We start from the raw sequence: 24,516 nt of genomic DNA, 5'->3' as shown, positions 1-24,516 counted from the left end.
GTAAATCTCCTTTAGTCTCATTGGCCGGAACTGGGGTGCAAGCCCCCCCACTCAGGCGTTCATCATTTCACGCAGCAGCACGTACTCAATAAACACTATGTCTAGTCACTGCTTCAGATGCTGAGTCATGTTAGAAAATGAAACAGTAAAATTCTTTATTTTTATAGTCTTTAAATTTTTGAAAGGGCAAAGGGATATAGACAATAAACAAGGACAGGAGCAAGCGTGTCCTGCTCCTGATGGTGGTAAGTGCCAGGGAGAAAGGGTGGGCAGGGAAGGTGTATGGGGAGTGCAGGGAAGGATACAGGTTGTATGGGGGAAAATGGAAATAAGAAGCTCGGGAGGGCTGTGTGGAGTAAGTAGCAGAGGGGCCAAGGCCTGTAGGGAATGAGGGAGTGACTTTTGTGCCTCCCTGGGGAAGGAACATTTAAGGCAGAGGGCCCACCAGCAAGGGCAGAGCCCCTGCAGCAGGCCCTGCCCATCCCCATCTGGAGCAACAAGGAGGCCACTGTGTCCGAAGCCGCATCCAGGGCAGGTGGGGTCCAGCGGGTGAAGGGCCAGGGCTCTGTGTCGGGCACCCTCATGGTCACGTACAGTTTTGACGAGTCACTGCAGGAACTCACAGGAGTCAGCATTTCATCATACCCACAGCTATGATGTATCACAGCAAAGGATACAAAACAATGCCATTACTGTGGGAGGGGTGAGGGACAAAAATCTACCTATTGAATACAGTGTACACTGTTCTGGTGATGGGTACACCGAAAGCCCAGATTTCAGCACCGCAAAATTTAAACAGATAACGAAAAACACATGTACCCCTTACATTTTTTGAAACAAAAAAGAAAAGAAAAATAAAAAATAAAGTTGAAAAAGAAGAATACAGAACAAAATCATCTAAAGGAAAAAGCTCACAGGTGAAGTCCAGAGGAAGATAGGTGCCACCTTCCAAGAGTTCTCTCTGAGCAGGGTCTCTCTCTCTGAGCAGAGAGGTGTAAGAGCCAGGATACGGCTTCATTCACAGATTTGTCTTGCCCCTAGAAGAGTGCCTGGTACACACACACTAGGTGCTTAATATGAAGCTGTCATTAGGTTCAGAAGTTCATGGAGGAAACAGAAGCCTCATGAGGCCTTCGCCAGGTCCTGTGCGAGTGTGCAGGGCAGAGCCGGGGGGGGGGGGGCAGTGAGAAGCAGTGTGCATGCTGCATAATCCCTCTCTCACCTTGAAGCCTTGCTGCGGCGGAGATTGCACCACTCCTTGGCTGCCTACACATGGTGTATTACTCTTGATGAAGCACGCTCCAGAATTGTTCTAGGATCATAAAATCACTGTTGTTTAATTCTTCCCAGTAGAGAGTATCCAGGATTCCTTCAGTCCATTCACTAGAATTCTTCAATATAGGTCTTTGTGTCTTGACAGTCTCATTCCAAGGTGATGAGATTTAATGGATGATGAGAATTTCTTGAATATTTTCAGGCTGAGTTGTCTTCATTGTATCAAGCCTCCTTAATGGAGGGTGTGGTGCCAGAGAGAGGCTTCTTTTTTTTCCTGAGGCATTGTCTTTTGTGAATAAATTATATGCATATTTTAAAATCAAGGCATTTTACTCTGGAATGTTTGATTGTCTCCAGCAAGATTTTATTATTGTGTAACATCTGTAACAATATGTTAAAATGCTGTGTAAAATAACCACTGTAGGATAGTATCTCTACTTAAATTAGCATTCTAAATAGAAACTTTCATAAGCTTTAAGAAATTAATGGGGAGTCTCTTTTCAGATTATCATACTAAAAAGACAAGACAAATTTTAATGAGAAGATTTAAAAGAAACCTTTACACTCCATATGTTTGCTTTATTACCTTTCCCACAGGTAATAAAGGGATATTTTAAGAAGGGATCCTAGTGACATACTCACTTGGAGGAACAGTGTCTGTGTTTGGTGAAGAATGTTGGGGTCTCATGGAGGTAGATTAGTTTGGAACAAAGGAAACAGGTTAAGCATAGGTGAGAAGAAGAAAGAAAGTGAAGGAAAGGGGTATTTCTGACAGGAAAGACAGTTGTAAGGACCCAGAGCTAAGGGTAACACCGTCAATGCAGAGGTGATAGCCTACAGGAGCATTTCAGAGGATGTGAGTTTAAGGGTGAGAGACAGTTGCAGATGATCAGGAGTGCCTTAATTCTCATGATGTCATCACACTTGGAGACCTTGGACATCAAGACCATGAAGGTCACACTCTTATTTTACAAATAGGAAACAAATACTGAGAGAGACGGGGCGGTTCCACTGTGGGAACGTCTGTCCTGTTCTCCTGACTCTGCATGCGTTCTGTTCTACCAACTTTTTATTAACACATGGCTGTGAATTCTTTTAAGAAAATATAAGCTTTTTCCAGCTACCTGGGAGGCTGAGGCAAGAGAATCACTTAAGTTCAGGAGTTGGAGGTTGCTGTGAGCTGTGATACCACAACACTCTACCCAGGGTGACTGCTTGAAACTCTGTCTCAGAAAGAAAAATATATGCTTTTTGAGTATAAAAGTAATACATGTTCATGGAGAACAATTTGAAAAGTGTAGAAATAGGAAGACAAGAGTAAAAGGAATCCTATCAAAATGAACATTTTTGTTTAACTTAGTCTTTTACTTATTTAAACGTGTGTTTTAAATCTTGGTCACCCTGTATTATTGCTTTTTAATTGCTTTTCGATTACTATGTCATGTTGCTCATTACTGTGAAGTTTACAACTGCAAAACAACATGAAATAAACAAAAGTGTGACGGGTAATTTCAAGTAAGCTTTTGTGACATCTTGTGTATTTTTTAGAATTCATTATATAAGCAAGTGGAAGAAATGGAGCAAGATAGCCTAGTAACCTTGAACGTCGAGCGCTTGAAGGGAACACTCGGTCGGATAACCGTGGCATGGGAGGCTGACGGAAGTGTTAGTGATGTATTTCCTACCTCAGGAGTGGTATGTAATTTACGAAATTTTAGAACACACTTTTAAATTATGGTTACTCTTGATGTATGGGACCAAACCCTGCCTTATGGATGGAGTGTTTTCAGTTTGACTGTGTCAGCATGGATTCCTCCCAGTCAGCATAGAGAGGGATACAAGGTTAATTTTATTAGGTTAGTTTTATTGTTATTTTGGTGGCTACTCTTGTTCTCTACAAAACCGAAATTACCTGTCCCTTTGAAGGTTTAATATATCAATGGGCCAAATTGTGGTTGTATTACATTGTCAGAAAGATAATGTTACTGGAATTTCTTTTCTTCAGTAGGTCCTTGGTCCTGGGGATTTGAAGAATGAACTCACAGAACATAGGTCAGTGGTAAGATAGGATTTATTAGATAGAAAGGAATACAGAAGGAGTAAAAAGCACCAGAGCTTCTGGACAGAAGGCCTAAAAAACCCTAGAGCTTCTGGCAGAGACACAAGGCGGAAGAGTCCTTGTGGGTCCTTCATCTAGGGCAGCGGTTCTTAACCTGTGGGTTGTGACCCCTTTGGGGGTTGAATGACCCTTTCTCCTTTCACGGGGGTCACCTACGACCATCAGAAAACATATATTTCCCATGGTCTTAGGAACCGAGACACCGCTTCTCATGTGTGGGGCTCACCACAACTCAGGAACTGTATTAAAGGCATTAGGAAGGTTGAGAACCACTGGTCTAGGGGTATAAGGTCTTAAGAATTACATTTGGCCAGGACTTGGTGTTAATGAGCATTATTGACGAGTGAAGGAATATAGTCCCTTCATCTCTGGGCAAAAGGTCAGGGCATTCCCTCCATGAAATTGCCCAGGCCTAGGAAAACTGGGGTCCCTTGTCCAGCCTTGAATGGGGTAACCCTGTATCAATAAAACCAGTTTAACTGGGGATCAAAACGTGGTTTGAGGATTTATTCATTGCTTAGAGAGAGTCTTACTGTGTTGCCCAGGCTATAGTTCAGAGCAACCTCAAACCCCTGGGCTCAAACAATCCTCTTGCCTTAGCCTCTCGAGTAGCTGGGACTATAGGTGCCTGTCACCGCACCTAGCTAGTTTTTCTATTTTTATATAGAGATAGGGGTCTTATTCTTTTTCAGGCTATTCTCCAACTCCTGAGCTAAAGCAATCCACCTGCTTCAGCCTCCCAGAGAGATAGGATTACAGATGTGAGCCACTGTACAGGTTTTGGTTTCAGGAATTAAATAAAATGAAGGTAGTAAATAGGGAAGAAGTCTGTATGAAATAGCCAGACCTCTGAAAAAGTAGACCAGAGTCGTGCAGTGATATGCCATGGGCTTCCTTTAAACAGACTCTGAGATTAAGAGTTGTGGGCAGGAGGATTTAGGGAGACAGGTCTGTGAGGACGGCTGGTGAAGGCTGGTTCACAGGCCATTGCGCTGAGGCTGACCTGTGGGAGAGTCTGCAGCTGAGGCTGACCTGTGGAGTTGCTTCCAGTGCAGGGCTGGAGCTAGAACTGAGGACGTCCTCAGTTACCAGTCCTTGACTTCCTGCCACCCTCTAGTTGGGGTAGAGCCCTGGGTGAGACCGTGGGCTTCTGCTGAGGGTGTTTCCTAAAGAGGAAAATTGTAGCTGTTGTTTCTAGCAGGTGGGAGATAGGAACATCAGCCCAAGGAAAGCATCTGCCCAAGGTCTCGTTATTTGCTCCTGGAGTATAGCGTCCACTTGGAGGGCAGAGTCCACTTGGAGGGCAGATTCGACATGAAATCAGAATAGGCCAAAGAAGTAACTGTGACTCCCAAAGAGAAGTGTGGGGAGTCCTAGTTGGAAGAAGGACTGTCTCTTTGGCTCTGTGCATTTTGTCCAGTTGCTTCTCTGAAGGCATCTTTTAGAAGAACTCTCATGGAGTTGTTTCAAAAAAAGGCCAGATGTTTATCATGGTTCATTTGTAGCTTCCTGCATCATTTGAAAGATGATTAGAGCTATCATGTATTAAGACTGCTACAGCAAATTCAGTTGCATTTAATGTTTACTTAATCCAAACTACCAAAACTCTAAGTTGTGTCTTTCAGGTTCTATATGTTCTGAATTATATTTCCCCAATTAACATTTCTTATATAAACGTTATCGAAACTATTTCTAATTTAAATGTACAAGAGTACCTTAAAAGTAGGGCGGTGCCTGTGGCTCAAGAGTAGGGTGCCGGTCCCATATGCTGGAGGTGGTGGGTTCAAACCCAGGCCCGGCCAAAAAAAATAGAGTACCTTAAAAGTAGACTGTATTTTGGGAGGATTAATTATTTTATTTGGGGGTTGTCATTTTTTTCCGTAAAAGCCCAAATTGTAAATATTTTAGGTTCTGTGAGCCATGTGGTCCTTTCACAAGTGCCTTTGCACTACAGTTGTGCTACACCAGGGATTTTCAGCCTCTGTGCCTCAGCACATTGGTGAGCCGTGAAAGGGTCTTTGGTGTGCTATGAAAATTTTTAAAGATCATGAATTAAATTATTTTCTGAAGAAGTTCAGTGCACAGTAGATACATTCTTTTGCTTACTCTTTTATTCGATCAACGTAATTTAAGTGTGCCACAGAAGTGCAAGTATAGGTTAAAGTGTGTTGTGAGCTCAGAAAGGTTGAGAAGCACTGTGGTAGGCAGTGCAAGCCACGTGAGCGGACGGGACGGGCAGTGGCAGCTGTGTTCCAGTGAAACTTCATTTATGAAGAATGGATTTGGCCAGTGGGAGTTTTCTGACTGCTGATTTTATTGATAAAGCTCTTGAATTTTTTTCCTCTGTTGCCTTTGTGAGGTTGGGAGATGAGTGTTGGCCAGGACAGAGGCCTGGGCCTATGATGCTAACCCGAATCGCTATAAGTAGAATTGTAGTTGTGAGTAACTGCTGGAGAGTGGGAATGAGGCAGGAAACTGTGGGAAGCGACATTCAAGAAGCAGCAGAAACCCTGTGAGCAAGGACTTCCAGTGTCTGTTTAGCAAATTTGGATTTGACTCTTTTTATCTCACAGAACACTAAGTTATGTCGATCAAAAAAAAGAGTAGGGCGGCGCCTGTGGCTCAGTGAGTAGGGCGTCGGCCCCATATGCCGAGGGTGGCGGGTTCAAACCCAGCCCCGGCCAAACTGCAACAAAAAAATAGCCGGGCGTTGTGGCGGGCGCCTGTAGTCCCAGCTACTCGGGAGGCTGAGGCAAGAGAATCGCGTAAGCCCAAGAGCTAGAGGTTGCTGTGAGCCGTGTGACGCCACGGCACTCTACCAAGGGCGGTACAGTGAGACTCTGTCTCTACAAAAAAAAAAAAAAAAAAAAAAAAGAGTAAGAAAAAGAATATACTTCCTGTGCTTTGAACTTCAGAAGATAATTTTTTAATGATCTTTAAGAATTTTGGGGGCACACCTACAATCCCCTCTGCCCGGCACACCAGCTGAAAATCCTTGCTTCAGACAACAGAGACATAGAAGGAGGTGAGAGAGGCCACAGTCGGATCTCTCCCTGTCTTTCTCTGTCTACTTTCTTGGCTGATTTGTTATTAAGTGATACAACTTTTCAGAGTTTAGCTAAAGGAAATAACAATCTTGGCAAAAGTTTTGTAGAGAAAAATGTTTAAACTAGTAAATCACCTTCTTTTACTTTTATAGGTCTTTGTGTGTGGCAGCTAGGCTTTAGATTCCCAAACAGGCTACGTCCTCTGCATTTGAGTGGAGGGGAGTCTTCAGGACATGACAGTTTGGTTATGATATTAACTTCAGTTTTAGACATGGCTCACTTTTCCTTCTTCCTAAAAATCTTCTACTTTCAATGGGAAATGCATTTGGTTTGTGGGATCATGTCATGTTTCTTAAATATGTCTTTAAGTTGTGACCTTATGAAAAGAAAATAAACACTTTTTGGTGTTCTTACTGCACAGCGAACATTACAGAATAAACAAAATCTTTTTTCTTTAAAATTCTAGATCTCATTTACTGAAGGCCAGGCACTGTCAACAATCACTCTGACCGTCCTTGCTGATGATATTCCAGAGTTAGCAGAGGTTGTGACCGTAACGCTCACCAGCGTCACCACAGAAGGGGTTAGGAGCCCAGCCCAGGGTGCTACTATTGATGGGAAAAGAAACATGTCTGTCCTAACTGTTCTGCCCAGCGACTCACCCTACGGCTTGGTGGGCTGGCACGCGGAGTCTCTCTCTGTTAGAGTGGCAGAGCCCAAAGGTAAATCCTGCTAAATATTTTTCAGATTTTAATAGATGTTTCATTGGATAATTTAACTGTAATATTTATAAAAAATGTCCATCTTTCTCATCCTGTGACTTTCTGAGGTTGAAAGGTCATACCTAATCCTTTTTGTTGTTACTAAATTTGCTGATCACGTAACTACCTTGCAGTAATGCTGTAAGAGATGCTTTTACTTAAAGAAGAACTGTAATAGAAATGTGAATATTCTAGTTGAGTCAGAGCCTTGGAGGTGGCTGGTTTTTATTTTCTCTTTTTCATCCTTCTTTTATCCGTTCTCTTTCTTCATTCATATTTCCTCTCTATAGATTGTAAATTGTTACAGGAAACAAGGGGTAACACAGGGAAATGCACATGATACTAAAGGTATTAATTGCTTAACCTGAAACAGTAATTAGAAAAATTTTATCCTGTGAAGTGGACAGAAATCAGTCCTTACTTGCTTTGAGTGCCTAGATCTTCATCTAAATAACTGTTCATATCAGCTGTTGAATAAATAGAGATTTTTGTAGGTGAATGTCATTTGACTTAATTAAGTGAAAGTTTATATATAAACTTTTATATATAAAAGTATATATATGTGTTTATAATATGAGCCTATATGAAGGTTCTAAAATTCTCAGATAACACCAGGAACATCTAACTTTAAAGTGCTTTTCATTTTATAGTTGATTTAAAAAAATGCCAAGTAGTTACTTTTCTGGGCCTTTATGTATCTGTATGTATTAAGACAGAAGCAATGGATGTACAATAAAATGATCTGTTTCTTTTTTCATTCAACAAACATTTGTGAAGCATCTAGTAAGTGCCAGGAATCATACTATGTTTTCTGGGGACAAAGACATACTATTTGGTCATCAGGAACTCATAGAACAGTGGAGCTTTGTTTTTTTCATTGTATATGGTCAATTAAAAGTCTAAGAAATGGAATAAAAAATAGATGCTGTGAAATGCTCTGTGCCTGTGTTAGTCTCTTCACTGTTAAGAACACTGATGACTGTCTTTTTGAAGAATCGTTAGTGCATTTGTAATTCTCATCTCTGCTTATCCGCATCCCATACGCACTGACCTCCCTAAGACTTTGGCAGTTCCTGTTGGAGCGTGTGATGTGGGGAACACAGTGGGCGTTAGAGAATCAGAGTGAGGGAGGAGAACAGGGATACAGTGTGAGAAGCTTATCAGCTCAGCTTTGGGGACAAGGCACACGAAGCACAGAGTAATACATCGTCTTCGTTTTACTCCTCTGTCCTTCACTGTCTACGAGGGATAGAGCAGAACATTCTACCCCCATGCTCTGAACAACATGACAGTGAATAGAGACGCTGATTTACCTGGGGCATGTTTCTCTTGCAGAGAACATCACGGTTCTCCAGTTGCAAATAGTTCGAGATAAAGGACTGCTTGGGGATGTCGCCATTCACTTGATGGCTAAACCCGATTTCTCACTGCATGTCAGTAATCAAGCCACTGAGAGTGAAGATTATGTTCTGCAAGAAACAAGAATAATAATGAAAGAAAACGTAAAAGAAGCTTATGTTAAAGTTGCTATTTTGCCGGTAAGTCTAGGTTGCAAGTGATCTAAAGGAAAATGCTCTTCAAGGTAAAATTGTGATGTTCTTATAGGTAAAACTTCTTTTTTTTGTGAGCTAACTTTTAAAAAAAATTGGATTAGTATGAGGGTGCCTGTGATTAGGTTACATTTTTCTGTTTGTAAGGTAAGTTCAAAATTATAGTTGTCTCATTCACCTAAGAAGTATGCCATAGACCCCTGCGTAGCATCCGATAGGCGGGAACTTACGAACCCTCTTACCCTCACCCCTGGTAAAAACTTCACATGCTTTATAACTAGATGGCAAAAATGACAAATGCATTAACTATTTGTATTTATTTTTGAAGTGGAATATTATTTGAATGAACATCAAAGCACTGAATTTATATCGATTATGTGTCTGAATGGATCCACTATTATATTGGGTGGTTTGTTACTTTAAACCAAGGGCTGAGTGAGTGAAATACCAAATCAATCTGGTCATTTTTATTATTGGTTTGATAGGACAGTATTTTTATTTTATGATAAAATGACTTGAAGCAAGATTTGTCCAGACTGTTTACATCAGGTTTCAGCTGTCTATATTTAGATCTGTCTGTATAAATTACAGAAAAGGAGAGAAAAAGGAAGAAAATGTGTAGATACATCCATAATGATATTTAAGACACTAGAAGTGGTAATAGTGGTATTAGTGTTAATAATTATACAATATTGTATCTATATATTATATATAAAATATAAATTATTAAATATTAGTGTAATATACTAATATCAGTATAGTTTACATACTAATATTAGTGTTACTAATAGTGGTATTTGGTAAGAATGTCATCTGGAGAGAACAATCTAGGAAAAACGTAAGAGATGGAGGCGGCGCCCATAGCTCAGTGCATAGGGCACCAGTTACATACACTTAGTTTGGTGGGTTCGAACCCGGCTGAGGCCAGCTAAAACGACAATGACACCTACAACAAAAAATAGCCAAGTGTTGTGGTAGGGGCCTGTAGTCCCAGCTACTTGGGAGGCTGAGGCAAGAAAATCATTTAAGCCCAAGAGTTTGAGGTTGCTGTGAATTGTCACGCAACTGCACTCTACTGAGCGTGACATAGTGAGACTCTGTCGCAAAACAAAAAAAAAAAAAAAAAGAGAGAGTAGAATTTCTTTTCAATGTGTATTTTTTTTTCCTTTGGAAATTTGTTACTACTTATTCAATAATAAAAACATTTTATGGGCGGTGCCTGTGGCTCAAGGAGTAGGGTGCCGGTCCCATATGCTGGAGGTGGCGGGTTCAAACCCAGCCCCGGCCAAAAATCACAAAAAAAAAAAAAATTTTAAAAATTAACTAAAATATTGAATTACATCTAGATCTGTAAGTCGAGGGCTTTCACTTTTATAATATACATGGCATTTATCAGCGTCTCCTAAATTTCCTTTAGGATTTTTTGTATATATAAAACATTCTATAGAGTGTGGGCAGAATTTGAAGACATATTTTTGAAAATTATTTTATTTGCTGATGAGTAGGTGGATTCTATTAAAACATCACAAATAAGCTTGAATATCTCATAGATTCTAAAGCTGTCAGGGATAATGTATTAAAATATACAGAAATCTTCTTTATGTGTGGTAGAGCTGCCCACCCCTGTGGACAAAGTTGTTTACTTTTTATTAAAAACTATCAAGTTTCTAATGCAAATCAAGTATCTTAAAAAAAGCATAAAACCCCATGTCCTTCCCTCACCTCCAGGATGACATTCCGGAGTTGGAGGAAGGATTTATGGTCGTTATCACTGAGGTGAACACAGTGAACTCGGACTTCTCTGCAGGACGGCCAAGTGTGAAGAGGCCTGGAGTGGAAATAGCTGAGATAACTATCGAAGAAAATGATGACCCCCGAGGAATCTTTGTGTTTCATGTTACCAGAGTGAGATGAACTTTCATGTGTTTATAGTAGCATAGAAGCTTACTTCTGCTGATTGACCAGTGCTCTACAATGTATTTTCTGCAAAATATTTGGCTTTGCTTGCGGATATTTAAAAATACACAAGTAACCAAATTTGTCCGAAAAACTAATTCTTAATTTTCTTTGAGTTAGACCAAAGGATTAAACAAGTTTATTTTCATTAAATTTAAGTGTAAGAGTTCTGAAGATCTATTATGCATTCTTATATCCAACTACTAATTTCCACTTTGAAGGAGAGGTATGAGAGGTTAGGCAGAAATTACAACATTTAGAAAGTGATGACTTGTGAGAGTTATCCCTGATGTTTTGCCTTTCAACTTTCCTTCTTTGCTTCCAGGATGTTGGCAGAGTTATTACCGCCTACGAGGTGTCTCCACCCTTGAATGTTCTTCAAGTTCCTGTAGTCCGGCTGGCTGGAAACTTTGCTGCAGTAAACGTTTCTTGGAAAGCAACACCAGACAGTGCGGGCCTGGAAGACTTTAAGCCATCCCACGGGATTCTTGAATTTGCAGATGGCCAAGTATGCTCATCATGAACATATTAGCATTTTGTAGGCGACAAATGATTGTGCATTAGCGATTGCTAAGTATAGGGTGCTCTAAACGTTTCTATGTGAAGGAAGAGAAATAATATGAATTAACGTAAGTTATTAATGGGCTTAGGAAGAGAACAGTAAGAGACAAGACTCTCACCCTTTTCTGAATGACCTCACCTGATTCTGTAGAAGTTACAAAATAGGATAATAATTGATATAGAGTTGACTAACCATGTATGAGAAACTGCTTGATGAACTAGGGTATTGCTGTGTTTAATTTCTTTTACCTTTTATTCTACTTATCTTTTTTATTTATTTTTTTGAGACAGAGTCTCAAGCTGTTACCCTGGGTGGAGTGACGTGGTGTCATAACTCACAGCAACCTCCAGCTCGGGCTTAAGCGATTCTCTTCCTCAGTTTTTCTATTTTTAGTGGAGATGAGGTCTCGCTCTTTTTTTGTTGTTGTTGTTTGTTTGTTTGTTTTTTTGAAATGGAGTCTCAAGCTGTTGTTCTGGGTAGAGTGCCATGGTGTCATAACTCACAGCAACCTCCAACTCGGTCTCAAGCAATCCTCTTGCTTCAGTTTTTCTATTTTTAGTGGAGACGAGGTCTGGCTCTTTTTTCTTTCTTTTTTTTTTGTTTTTTTGAGACATAGTCTCAAGCTGTTGCCCTGGATAGAGTGCCATGATGTCATAGCTCACAGCAACCTCCGACTTGGGCTTAAGCCATCCTCTTGCCTCAGTATTTCTATTTTTAGTGGAGATGAGGTCTGACTCTTTTTTTTTTTTTTTGAGACAGAGTCTCAAACTGTTGCCCTGGGTAGAATCCCGTGGCCTCATAGCTCACAGCAATCTCCAATTTGGTCTCAAGCAACCTCTTTGCCTCAGTTTTTCTATTTTTAGTAGAGATAGAGTCTCACTCTTGCCCAGGCTAGTTTCAAATTCGTGAGCTCAAGCAATCCACCCTCCTCAGCCTCCCAGAGTGCTAGGATTATAGGCGTGAGCTACGGAGCCTGGTCTCTACTTATCTCTTAAAGCTAGTAAATACGGATATTTATTTAGAATTTCCACTAAAAGCATGCACATGTTTTACTTCATATGCAAAACATCCTTTACAATTTAAAAAATGATTAAAATGATAGAAAAGGAACAAAATAGTTAAAACTTGAAAAATTGTTTGTATAATTCTTGTAGCTTCCCCTAAATCAGAACTCATGTCAATATTTAAAAAAAATTAAAGAGACAAATGCAAACAAAAAAAAATTACACTTAGACCAGGGAGTGTTAAAAATTATAAAATAATCCTCAAGAGTTGTTGGTTTTGTAAACTGGGCATTTTGTGATGTGTAAGAATAAGGTGTTGCATAAAGTATTTTTTACCAATAAGTGGAAAAGAACAACCATGAAAATGTTAGTAACTCCAAACAGAAGCATCTATCTGTAGGTCTATAGGTTGCCTGGTTTTCCTTAGGCAAATTTGCATCGTGTATGTCAACTTATTAATAGCTGCCCACGGGGTGGGGGGGCAGTAAATGCTGGTAACAGATAAACATACTGATGTGGATTTATCTACGACGCAGAAGGCCTATTATTAATATTTTTGAAATCATGTTTTTTTAAAGGATGTAGAACTTTGAAACATTTCCTATTAAAAAGACGGAATGCAAAAATCAGATTTTTACATTAAAAACGGAAATAAACAATTGATTTTTCATTGAAGCAGGCTCCCAACTTCAGTTATACTATTAGCACTTTATTCTGCACATGAAGTTGAAGTCTCGTCATTTATTAGCATCTTAGGATCATGATTAAGTCTCCAGCCTGTAGGAAGGTAGTCTGTGTTTCCTAGTACAGATGTGAGGTGTGGACGTTTCAGTTTGCTTCCACTTGAACATTGATTTTATTCAGGTCCCTCCTCGTCTGAGTGCGATGTCCACGTTCCTCACGTTTCCCCATTGTTGAAACTTTTGGGTGGATTCAGGTAGAAACACAACATTTTCTGGTAAATGCCTATGTCAAAGTATAGAAATTTCTTACTTGGATACAGAAAAAGATTTTAAATATACCTGGGATATTTTTATGACCAATAGTGAAATCACAAGCTGGACCAAGTTTTGTTTATTTGTAAGTTTATAAAAACCTTTGTAACATGGATCCGGAGAGACGAACTAAATTTGGGTTTTCTTCCTGCCTTTCTTTTTACCTACAAGAACAATATTAGAAATCAGTGAGATGTATTTTAATTGCAGAAGACTGATAATTTTTATGGCTCCATTTCATATCGTGTTCAATATTAATACCATGCATTCTACATTTTATGTTGTGCAATGGTTGTTAAAGCCTGCGTGGCACTTATAAAATTTTTATTCAAGAATAAGGATTCATCGTTTTTTGTATCTATAAATAATACCATGTTTTATTGCATAATAATTTTCTTCATCTTGAAAATAATAGGCTTTGTAAATTTCTTTCTTTGAAAGGCCATAAATATAAATGACTTTAAAAGTACAGGCAGGCCCCAATTTACATGTTCCATACTTAGGAACAGGCTCCCAGGGCTCCCCACAAGGATAAATTATAATGAAATAATTAAATTAATAATTTGGTAACTAGTTTTTTCAGTGCATATAAACAAACCCATGGTTTCTTGGCACACCATCTTTATGTTAACAGCTACGCTCGACATCATTTTGGTCTTACCTTTCTTATTTGGTTTGTGAATCTGTGTTTACCCTTACGACTATGCCTCCAAAGCCAAGGTCCACTTCATGGAATCCGGATGAGCCTGCAGAGAAGAAAGAAGTGATTACAATGGAAATGAAAGTAGCAATAATTAAGTGTTTTGAGAAAGTCCAGATGCCAACATTCATGGAAAGCACTAGGCTTCAGTTGCTGGACTGTTGGAACGATTACAAAGGATTAAGTGAGAATGTTGTAACATGGGAGGGCCGGCGCTCCAATGAAAGTATCCATTACACTGGATTAATTATTGAAATGGAAAGTTAATACTGATTTGGTTAGACTATTAGAAATTTCTCTTATTTAAAATTTTTTATTTTATTTTTATTAAGTCATTTTTACATAGATCATAAATACATTTATGCCATTATGGGATTTGATGTGTTGATTATTTGTCGACCCATGAATGGATTATTTAAAATTTTTATATGAATTTGCTTTTATGTTCTGTTTCCTTGACTTGAAAGAAAGAGCACAGTGGTTTCTGTAACTTATTACAGTACAGGGGTATTATTATTGTTATTACAGTATTACATTGTATTATATTGCTATGTATGACTCAGTAGAGTATTATTTTTGTTACTATTACCATATATGCACTGTTATCAAGGATCTGGGTTACAAACAAATCTGAACTAAAGCTGTCTCAGAACGTATCTCATCTGCAAACCCGAGTGCTGACTGTGTGATGAATACAAGATGCAAAAAAGTCTACTTCTTGGTACCATGTTTCTAGGTTTCAGCCAAAAAATTAAAATACATATAAGCAAAAATTGTTACTACATTATTTCTTTCCCCTTTCTTCCCTCCCCCGTTTTCTTTCACAGGTGACTGCGATGATAGAAATCACGGTCGTTGATGATGCTGAATTTGAATTGATGGAGATATTCAGTGTTTCCTTAGTCAGTGTGGCTGGAGGAGGCAGACTTGGTGATGATGTCGTGGTAACTGTTGTTATTCCACAAAACGATTCTCCATTTGGAGTATTTGGATTTGAAGAAAAGACCGTAAGTTAAATATATCAGGGGAGTGCCTTGCCCTCGTGTAATTCTGAGTAGAAAGATGTCTTTCATTTTTGTTTTGAAACTCTTCATTACCCTATACTCATGTGTCTCTCTCAAGGATGTTTTGAGTGGGTTATTGACTCAGAGGCCAAGCCTCCAGCCCGTGCTCACAGTGAGACAGCAGTGAGAGAGCTCTTACCATCAGGCGGTCATCAAGGGGAACAGCTTTCCCATTTATTGTGTGTAGCAGACCAAGATGTACTTTTTGCTGTGTCTTCTATTCTTTGCCTGCCCCATTTCCAGACCACCATCCTGGTCACAGAGAGGCTTTTGTCTTGGGTCTGGGTGTTACTTCTCAGAATGGGTTTTGTTGGTGAGTATTTATATCATCCATGGCTTGTGGTACTCTGTCATGACCTGTATTGAACAAAACACCAACGTCACCCCCAGTTCATGTGTTTCTTTTTATTTCTTCCGCTTAATTCTCATTGGATGTTTATTTCCAAAACCTTAAGGAGGGAACGAAATTATTATTGGTTCAACCACAAAGGGAGGGAAAAATAGCTTAATTAATCATGATAATGAAATATTTATGTGTCCAGGTATGGTGATTAGTATTCAGTTATAGCAATATCTTAAAAATATAAAGCACTATAAATTCTATCCTAATTATCACATGGTGATTATGTCATAATTATTATGAGTTTCTCCTTCAAAGGAAATTCCAAGGTGAAATAATCACAAAAATATTTAGATAATTCCAATATATTCAGCAACTTTTTCTGGTTCACTTTGTCACTACACTCTTAATTTAATCACTTATAGAAAATCAATCATTTGCCATAGATCATTTTTTAATTTTTTTTTTATTTTGGCCGGGGCTAGGTTTGAACCCACCACCTCCAGCATATGGGACCGGTGCCCTACTCCTCGAGCCACAGGCGCTGCCCATAGATCATTTTTTAATTAACAAACTAATTGCTCTAATGCCCATTGTCTTCTGACCTGTGGGTGCAAGGCTAGACCTACAACTGGACTAGCAGAGCTGGGCTTCCCAGAGGCTCCCTAGTAAGTACCTCGTAATTTGGTCATTAAAACTTCAATTTCAGGGCGGCACCTGTGGCTCAGTGGGTAGGGCGCTGGCCCCGTATACCAAGGGTGGCAGGTTTGAACCTGGTCCCAGCCAAACTGCAACAAAAAATAGCCAGGCATTGTGTCAGGTACCTATAGTCCCAGCTACCTGGGAGGCTGAGGTAAGAGAATTGCTTAAGCCCAGGAGTTGGAGGTTGCTATGAACTGTGACGTCACAGCACTCTACTGAGGGTGATAAAGTGAGACTATGTCTCTAAATAAATAAATAAAAACCAAAAAAACCCCAAAACTTCAATTTCATAAGAAAATGGAACTATAAGGTGTAACATAATTTTTCTGTAGCCTAATGAGACTTATTTTTCTTCCTTGAGAAATAAATTAGCAGAAGATGTTGTAAGGAGTGGTGGATTGGCAAAAGACTAGCTGTGAACATCTCCCAGGGAGCATAAAAAGTCTGGGAAATGCAAAGAAAATATAAATAAGAGTAGAAGTATCCACAATATTAGGACTGTGATATGGGTATCAGAAACATTTTGTTGCATTTCCAAGTAGGCTTGCTTTCTTTGCATATGTGCAAAGAAAAGCTTTAATACATATGAAAATATAATTTAATTTTTATAAAATTTTTCTATTAGCTTCAGAGTTTAGATGAAAATTTCAGGGTTTGGTGTTCAAATCTTCAATTGGTGAAACTTTTGTAATAATGCTTTTGCTATTAACTTCAACATATTTTTGGACTTGAGCGTTGGAAAATATGTTTATGAGCTTCTCTTATTAGAGAAAATGAAGAGTTACACTACTGTTCATAAATGATTTTTGTTTATTTCTTTTATCTTAACTGCTGTCTTAAACTTCAGTGCTCTAACCCTAGTTTAAGCATGCTTGGTCTGGAAAATAATGTCTTATTGTAATAGCCTCAAATTTCTGATTTGTCTTATGAGCATAAAATTAAGATTTAGGTTACCCAACTCTAGTCTGTTATTCCTCATAACCCTTGTTATGAGCAGCACAAGTTGATAGATGTTAAACACCCACACTCAGTAGGTGTCACTTGCTGTTTTCATTGCTTTCATTGGGTTAGAGGTTGCTTGCTGCTCAGCCTGTCTTAACCATCAAAGTGTCTTGATAACATGAAGTTTATCTTTTAGATATGTGTATATAAGATACACAATACTGTACACACAGTGAACATTCTACTAGAATTATTTGGTTATACAGATTTAGATTCAGAAATGAAGAGTTGAAAGAAGATGGTTACTCTAAATATATCACAAGTAATAAGCTGCTCCCAAGGGCAACGTGGCTAAGTCTATCAAAGCACTGGAATAGCAGAGTCCCACAGACATCTGCTCATGGAGCCTAAACTGAAGTGTTTTATCTAGAGAATCTAAAAAGAATTATATGTGCAGTTTGTTTATAATGGATTTTTTCTATTTTTCTTTCTTATTAAGTATCTCTGTTCTCCGAGGAGTGGTATGAACAGCACTGAGCATGAAGTCAAAACATTTGAATTAGATTCCAGGCTCCTCATCTCCAAATATGTGTATATATTTGGCCCTCAGATTTCTAAGAATTTCTGTGAAGCTTCCATAAGATAGAGTATATATAAGAACTGACATATAATAGAGGCTCAATAACTATCAGTTGACTCCAAATCTCCGCTCTTGGTATGAATGCACAGTCTCAGAAAAACAAACAACATTGCATTGCGTGTTTAGTAGGCTTCTGTCTTGAAAATGGAAAGCATTGTGTTATATTTTGTATTTCCATAACAGATGGATGATAGAGTTTCCCTTTGGACTTTGCTTCAGAGTCAACATATGTAATTAGCTTGAATAAGGTCCTTTAATATAGACTTGTATAAAAAATAGTGCTGAGGCGGGTGGATTGCTTGAGCGTAGGAGTTTGAGACCAGGCCAAGCAAGAGCGAGACCCTGTCTCTACTGAAAACAGAAAAACTGAGGCAAGAGGATCACTTGAGCCCAAGAGTTTGAGGTTGCTATGAGCTATGCTGATGCCATAGCACTCTACCCAGGGCGACAAAGTAAGACTCTGTCTTAAAAAAAAAAAAAAATAGTCCCGGTACTTTTAACATATTGAATCTCCTCTCTTCATGTTAATAAAACCTTTCTTCAATCTAGACTTACTAAAGTTGGTAAACTGCAGTTAATGCAGAGACAATTTAGGTCTGTTTGTTGGGGGAAGCCTGATTGCTACAACAAAGCACCCCTGAGTCTCAGTTCCTTCTCAGAGTCAGGGTTCATTTCTTTGTCATGCGAGAGCACTGCTCCTATACTAGTTGGCTGATCCTCTTGAACTCCTGGTCTTCACTGGGTTGCTCTCAGGCACCAGACTCCACCCTCTGCAGCTCCTCTTCCAGAGGTCCTGGGCATCCCTCTCTATTGTGGGGTATTGTGGGAGTTTAAGTCCAGCATGAGTCACTTTTTCTGTTCTGCTGGCCAGAATTCAGTCACAGGTTTCACCTCGTAGAGAGGACAGGAACTGTCAAGTAGTTGAGTGTTCAGGAAAAAGAGAATTGGAATTCAGAAAACATTTTTTTCTGCCACATGATTGTAACATGGTATGAATAGTGTTCTAAATTCAAAACTTGTCTTCATTGTGAAGAGATAAAGGATTTTGTTTGTTTATCCTGCACTTTTTTTTTTTTTTTGCCTTACTGAATTTTTCTTTCTTTCAGGTAATGGTTGAAGAATCCCTTTTGTCTGATGACCCTGATTCTTATGTGACATTGACAGTTGTCCGGTCTCCAGGGGGGAAAGGAGCTGTCCGACTTCAGTGGGCTGTAGAGGAGAAGGCTAAACACCAACTCAGTCCTTTGAATGGGACACTTCATTTTGACGAGGTATAGTCAGTATCAAGACTCTTGTGCTTTTTCTCTAATTTGTCTTTGATTTTCTTTCACAAATATTACTTCTAGATTCATGAGATAGCATTTAATATGCCTGGATTGGGATGTTTTTCAAATACATATACAAGAAATCATGCACACACATATTACTCCCCCAACACTATATCTCTGAAATCAAATTCTTTTTCTATTTTTGAATTTTTTTTCTTTTTTAAATTTTTTAAAATTTATGTGTTATAGATGTACACATTTTGGGGGTATAAATAATACTTTAATACATATAATCAAATTAGGGTAATTAGAATATTCATCACCTTAAATGTTTATCTTTATTTTATGCTGGGATCTCTTAAATTTTTCTTCTCTGGCTATTTTGAAATGTCTAACAGATTATTGCTAACTGTAGTCAGATTCTTTAATTAAGATGCTGCCTGCTTTTCACCATCACAATTACCCTTCTCTCACATTTTCTCTTCTGATTGAGGGCAAAGCCAGCCAGTGAAGGTAGATACCTGGGTGTCATCTCTAGCTCCACTCTTTCTCTAACCCTTACATATGTTCTATCATCAAGTCTGGTTATTTTTGTCTTTTAAATGTGCTTTCTGACTATATAGAACTTCTATACTGAGTGAAAATATTGAACGTATACCATAATAACAGAAATACAATCTCAAACTTAGAGAATTTTTTTTTTTGAGACAGAATCTCACTCCCTCGCCCTGGGTAGAGTGCAGTGGCGTCATAGCTCACAGCAACCTCAAACTCTTAGACTACAGTGATCCTCATGCCCCAGCCTCCTAATAGTTGGGGCTATACACAGTGCTGCCATGCTCAGCTATGTTTTTCTATTGTTAGTAGAGACTGGATCTAGCAATTGTTCAAGCTGGTCTCGAACTCCTGAGCTCAAGCGATCCACCGGCCTTTGCCTCCCAGAGTGCTAGGATTATAGGCATGAGCTACTGCCTCTGGCCTAGACTCACAATTTTTAATGTTTGTGTGCTCTTTGATGAAAATAATTGAGGAAGTATTATAGCCAGTCCAAAAATAAAAAAGAATCACAATAAATGGTATAAGAATGGCAAGCACTCTGAAATCTACCGGTGTGTGTCCCAGCCTCCGAAGTGAAGGCAAAAATCCTTCTCTATCCTGAGGGGCAACAATATGTCACTGCCTGTGCAATTCATTCCTTTCCTGCAGCTCCCGAGAGCGACTCATTTCCAAAGTCTTGTACAGCACTTGCAGCTGCTGTATTGGTTTATGTCCTTTTAAACTAGCCAGGATAATGTTGATTAGAGACGCAAGTAGCCCTTTCTGGGGTGTGATTTTGCTGGTTTCCTATGTCCACTCAGTTTCTTCCGTCTCTTTCCCTTCCTTGGCCAGCTTTCACGATGGAAAGAAGTTGGGGAAGTAGCATATGGTGCCCATTAAGTTGAACACATAGCTTCATTGTAAATAATTCCAGCCTAACACAACAAAGCAGTATTAACCAGACTCCCAACTCTTTTTCTGGAAGGAGGGAATAAGAAGGTGAAGAGAACTACGCTAAGAGTAGCCAGAAGCTCACAAGAAGATCATGAAGGGTGGCCCTTCTTAACCTATGTTTAAGGCAATCAGCAGTGAATTAGACAGTGTGATACTGCCTCTGAGACAGGCAACGAGGCCGAAGAGGAGAAAATGGAGAGTCCAGATTTGTCAATCTTTTTATAGTTTTTACTTTTAGAATCACAATTGATTCTAAACATCTTTCCTAAATTAATAAAGATGAAAGCAGAGGGCAATTAGTTAAAAAGCAACAAAACAAAACAAAAAATGCCCCCCAAAACATAGAACTTATGAATAAGTTAAAAAGCAACGACAAAAAAAACCCCATACAATTTAAGAATTGACAAGAAGGAAATAACCATTAAAATAAAAAGAACATTGAAAATTATAAGAAACTACTTCATTACTTTATACAAATCTAGGCACATATATTTAAAAACCTATTTGATATTAGGTCTAGTAGGCATATAGCAGATACAGAAACTCTGATCATGAATTTCCACAAGTGAATAGAAAACAATGTCTAGAAGCTCCCTAGGTAATTTTTCAAAGGAATTGTATGAAAATTTAAAGATCACAGTGCTACGTGGTCCATTTCTACATTTGGGGGGAATCTATTGACCTTTCTTCAGAGCTTTCAACACCAGACAGTACAGAAGGAAATACTTTTTTCCCTTTAAATTTGCCAATATGTGCTCAAGAAATGAATGAGCAAGACATGAATTGCCCTCTGGCAATCTGTTCTTGAAGTGTTGTTCACTCTGATGGCATTAAACTTCTCAGATTCTAATACACAATGACTAAAGAAGTGTCTAGCTTATAAGGGCCCTAGCCATGAACTGAAAACTTTTCAGCTGGCATGAGAAGAATTTTGAATTTTGCAATTAGTCTCAAATTTTAATAAAGATGTTTCTCATTGATAATGAGCAATAATTTCCTAGTTACCAGATTCCCATTGCTAGAGAATTTGATAAGATAAAATAAGATTAGATTAGATTAGGTTAGATTAGATTAGATTTTCATTGGCAGGTAATTAGAAAGATTTTCTGGTTTTGAGCATGCAAAATCTACATGGGTTGTTTTGAAGATATCTGGGACAGCCTGGATGTAATTTGGAAAATGGTTTTAACAGCGTCCAAATACTTTCTGGGACACCAAGATGGCAAATATTCTGATGTTTCCCCCAGTGAATAAGGCCATCCTCTTCAGCATACTGCCTCAGTAGAATGGGTTCATCTCTGGGCTCTACCCTCTCCATCTCCATTGTTGGTCACCTACCTGATATATTTCCTGCATAACTGCATAACAGTTCCATCTGTTTTGTGTATCCAGGTCTGATGCTTCCACGTCTCCACAGGTCCTACGTTTTTTTTCCATGACACCTGGGTCTTCCCTGAGTCCTGCTGATGGCTGCTGGTGGCCGTCCTGCAATACCACACAGGTGGATTTCTGTTCCCACAAATTATTCTGATGGCAGCTGAGTGCTCACATTGGCAGTAGAGGTACTAGTCTACAGAAGTTACTATACCTGGGATACATCTCAGGTGTCAAGATTTACTGAATAATAGTTTCCTGGCCTGCCTCAAAATAGACCAGTGAGTGTGGGGTCACCATACCACAGTCACAGGGAAATTCTCATAATAGTCCTGTTCAATCCTGCCTTGAAGGTGAAGTCGTTCTTTTTGTTCTTCTTTTCTATTTGCCAGCAGGACATCTAAGTTTCATACTCTCTGTTCATAGAAATTTGCAAATCTCTGGGACCTGTGGAATGATCCACTGGTGCTAAATCAGTGAAAATGTTGCCTTGTATCTTCACCGGGGAGAAGATTATAAGATGGAGATGAGTATCATGAGGCTCGTGGAGAGTGCTGTTGACAGAAACAGCTGTGGAAGGGAAGGAAGCAGGACTGGGCAGGGTGCAGGCCAGTGTGAAGTGGTTTAAACTGACAAGTAGTTTGTTGTGAAGACAGACTACGCCTTCAGAGCTGTCTGAGTTGGTGTATGGGTGAGTTTTATTCGAGGAAGGACATTGGATCCTGCAGGAAGGGGGTTTTTGTGACAGTTTCCAAAGGGGTGGACAGACAGGACCCGTATGCTGGAAACACTCCCATCAGACGGTCCCTTCCTGGAGAGGGATCTTAGCACCCACCAAGGCTCCATCACAGGAATTTAGGGTAGGGCCATGCACACAAGAACCTGGCTCTGACAGTCTTCCCACTCTTTCCCTCGGTCTTTCCTGAATAAACATTATCTTTCTACTTCCCACTTGGGCTCTGCCCTCTACCCGTTCCTTCTTTCTTTCCTATCCCATCCACGATGTAGATCCCAAGGTATTCACTATTATTTCTTTCTTCCCTCACCTTTCCCTTAGCTCAGAAATTTCTTAGAAACTTTTGGTTTTCAGTGTAAGCTGGTAGAGGTAAAATGATCTGAGGGGAGAGAAAGAATAGAGAAAAAGGAGATCAGCATGCAGGGAACAGCTACATTCATACTCTGGGACATAATTATCACACACATGATTTTTATCTCTGCCTTTTCTTCTGCTTCTCAAACATCTCCAGTGTGTTCTTAGCATCACTGATTAAATTTTCTGCAGTTTGAATTCTGCTGTTTATTGTTTCTCATAAAACAATGGTTTTGCAATTGCATTTTTTCTTTGAGATTTTTGTTATTAAGTGTTATTTTAAACCCTTCACTCAAGCTGCAGTCTTTTCATAGTTCCCTGTTGCCATTTTACAATATATGCATTATTTATTTATTTATTTTTACACTATATACATTTAGAAAAATTATAACGGCTTCTAGGAAAATGTATACTTCTAGCCTGAGACCTTATAAACGTACTCATGGAAAATCTGTAAGTCTATATTGCTCCGCTCACATCCCTTCCTGTCTCCATACCTTGTGAAGTTGAGGCTCAGAATGGATAAAGAGGAGAGAGCTGGTGAGAGCGGGGGCACATCGGGTGGCAGGGGTGCGGGGTGGCAGCTACCTGGTCCGGGTCAGGGCGTTTGCTGTGGCCGGAAGTTCACAGAGGTCAGGAGTGGCCTTGTCACCTCTGTGATTGTCCCTGTTGACTCAGGTTCCTGGAGTGGAATGTGTAGGTGTGAACTAGTAAGTCCCAGAGTGATCCTCCATTAGTGAAAATTCTGCCTGCATTTCAGGAACTATTTTCAATCTTTACTTTCTTTTGTTGTCAGCCCAGGTGCTTTGTGGTGTCCATACGTGCATTTCAAGAAGCGATAACCCACCCAGCCAGTGTGCTGCCAATTTAACTCAGAAGTCTTTACTCCACTTTCTATGTTATGAAAGTATCTATGTTCATGGTAAAAACCTTAGACAATTCAGAGCAATATAGAAAACAAGTAAAATTCCCATGAATTCTCCTGGATCTTGTATTCCTACTTCTTAGAGGAATCCACAGTTGACAGTTTCTTATACATCTTTATAAGAGTTTTCTATGCATATTCAAGCATATGTATCTTATTCTTACACAAGTGGAATTTTACTCTGCAATCTGTTCAGCAGCTTGCTCATTTTACTTTACAATTTATCTTAAACATTTATTTTTCATGCTAGCCAAAATCCATTGCATTAAAAAAAAAGCTACATATTTTCCTTGCAAAGATTCCCCTCCATATTAGATACTGTCAGCATTTCTTCCTGAGGCCCCTGTTTCAGGGTAGTTTCTGTAGTTCGGACTCATCTTTCTTCCCTTTCTGGGGTTCACACTTCTTGCTCCGTGAACCGCTCTCTCCAGCTCCCCTCTCTGGAGTACCCACTGAGGCAGACTTCTTCTCCACCTCTGTTTGTATCATTTTCATCTATTTTCCTTTATTTCCTTGTGATACTGGAAGTAGCCACTGAAGAGTGAAAGGACACAGCTTTTCTAGCCGGCTGGAGGTCAGTGCACAACTTCACTCCACCATTTAATGCTGTGTGACTTCAGGAGGATTCAGTAATTCCTCTGACATTCAGTTTCCTGGCTGCAAAATGAGGATAATAATGCCTTGACCTGATCAAGGGCTGTGAGGATACGT

The 24,516-nt window shown here is 39.4% G+C and overlaps 1 protein-coding gene across 1 annotated transcript in view; it reads left to right on the top strand.

The window, feature by feature from the left end:
• Window positions 1-24,516, top strand: part of ADGRV1 (adhesion G protein-coupled receptor V1) — a 669,001-nt gene that overhangs the window by 224,794 nt on the left and 419,691 nt on the right. Inside the window, exons 53-59 of the mRNA XM_053586729.1 lie at window positions 2,824-2,970; window positions 6,908-7,163; window positions 8,538-8,740; window positions 10,481-10,657; window positions 11,034-11,216; window positions 14,797-14,976; window positions 18,764-18,928. Of these exons, the coding sequence (XP_053442704.1) occupies window positions 2,824-2,970; window positions 6,908-7,163; window positions 8,538-8,740; window positions 10,481-10,657; window positions 11,034-11,216; window positions 14,797-14,976; window positions 18,764-18,928 (1,311 nt within the window). The remainder of the gene's footprint in view (window positions 1-2,823; window positions 2,971-6,907; window positions 7,164-8,537; window positions 8,741-10,480; window positions 10,658-11,033; window positions 11,217-14,796; window positions 14,977-18,763; window positions 18,929-24,516) is intronic.

This window comes from Nycticebus coucang, chromosome 1 (genome assembly GCF_027406575.1).
Source record: "Nycticebus coucang isolate mNycCou1 chromosome 1, mNycCou1.pri, whole genome shotgun sequence".
Taxonomy (NCBI): Eukaryota; Metazoa; Chordata; class Mammalia; order Primates; family Lorisidae; genus Nycticebus; species Nycticebus coucang.
The sequence above is the reverse complement of the archived record's forward strand: the minus strand, read 5'-3'. Positions and strand labels throughout refer to the sequence as shown.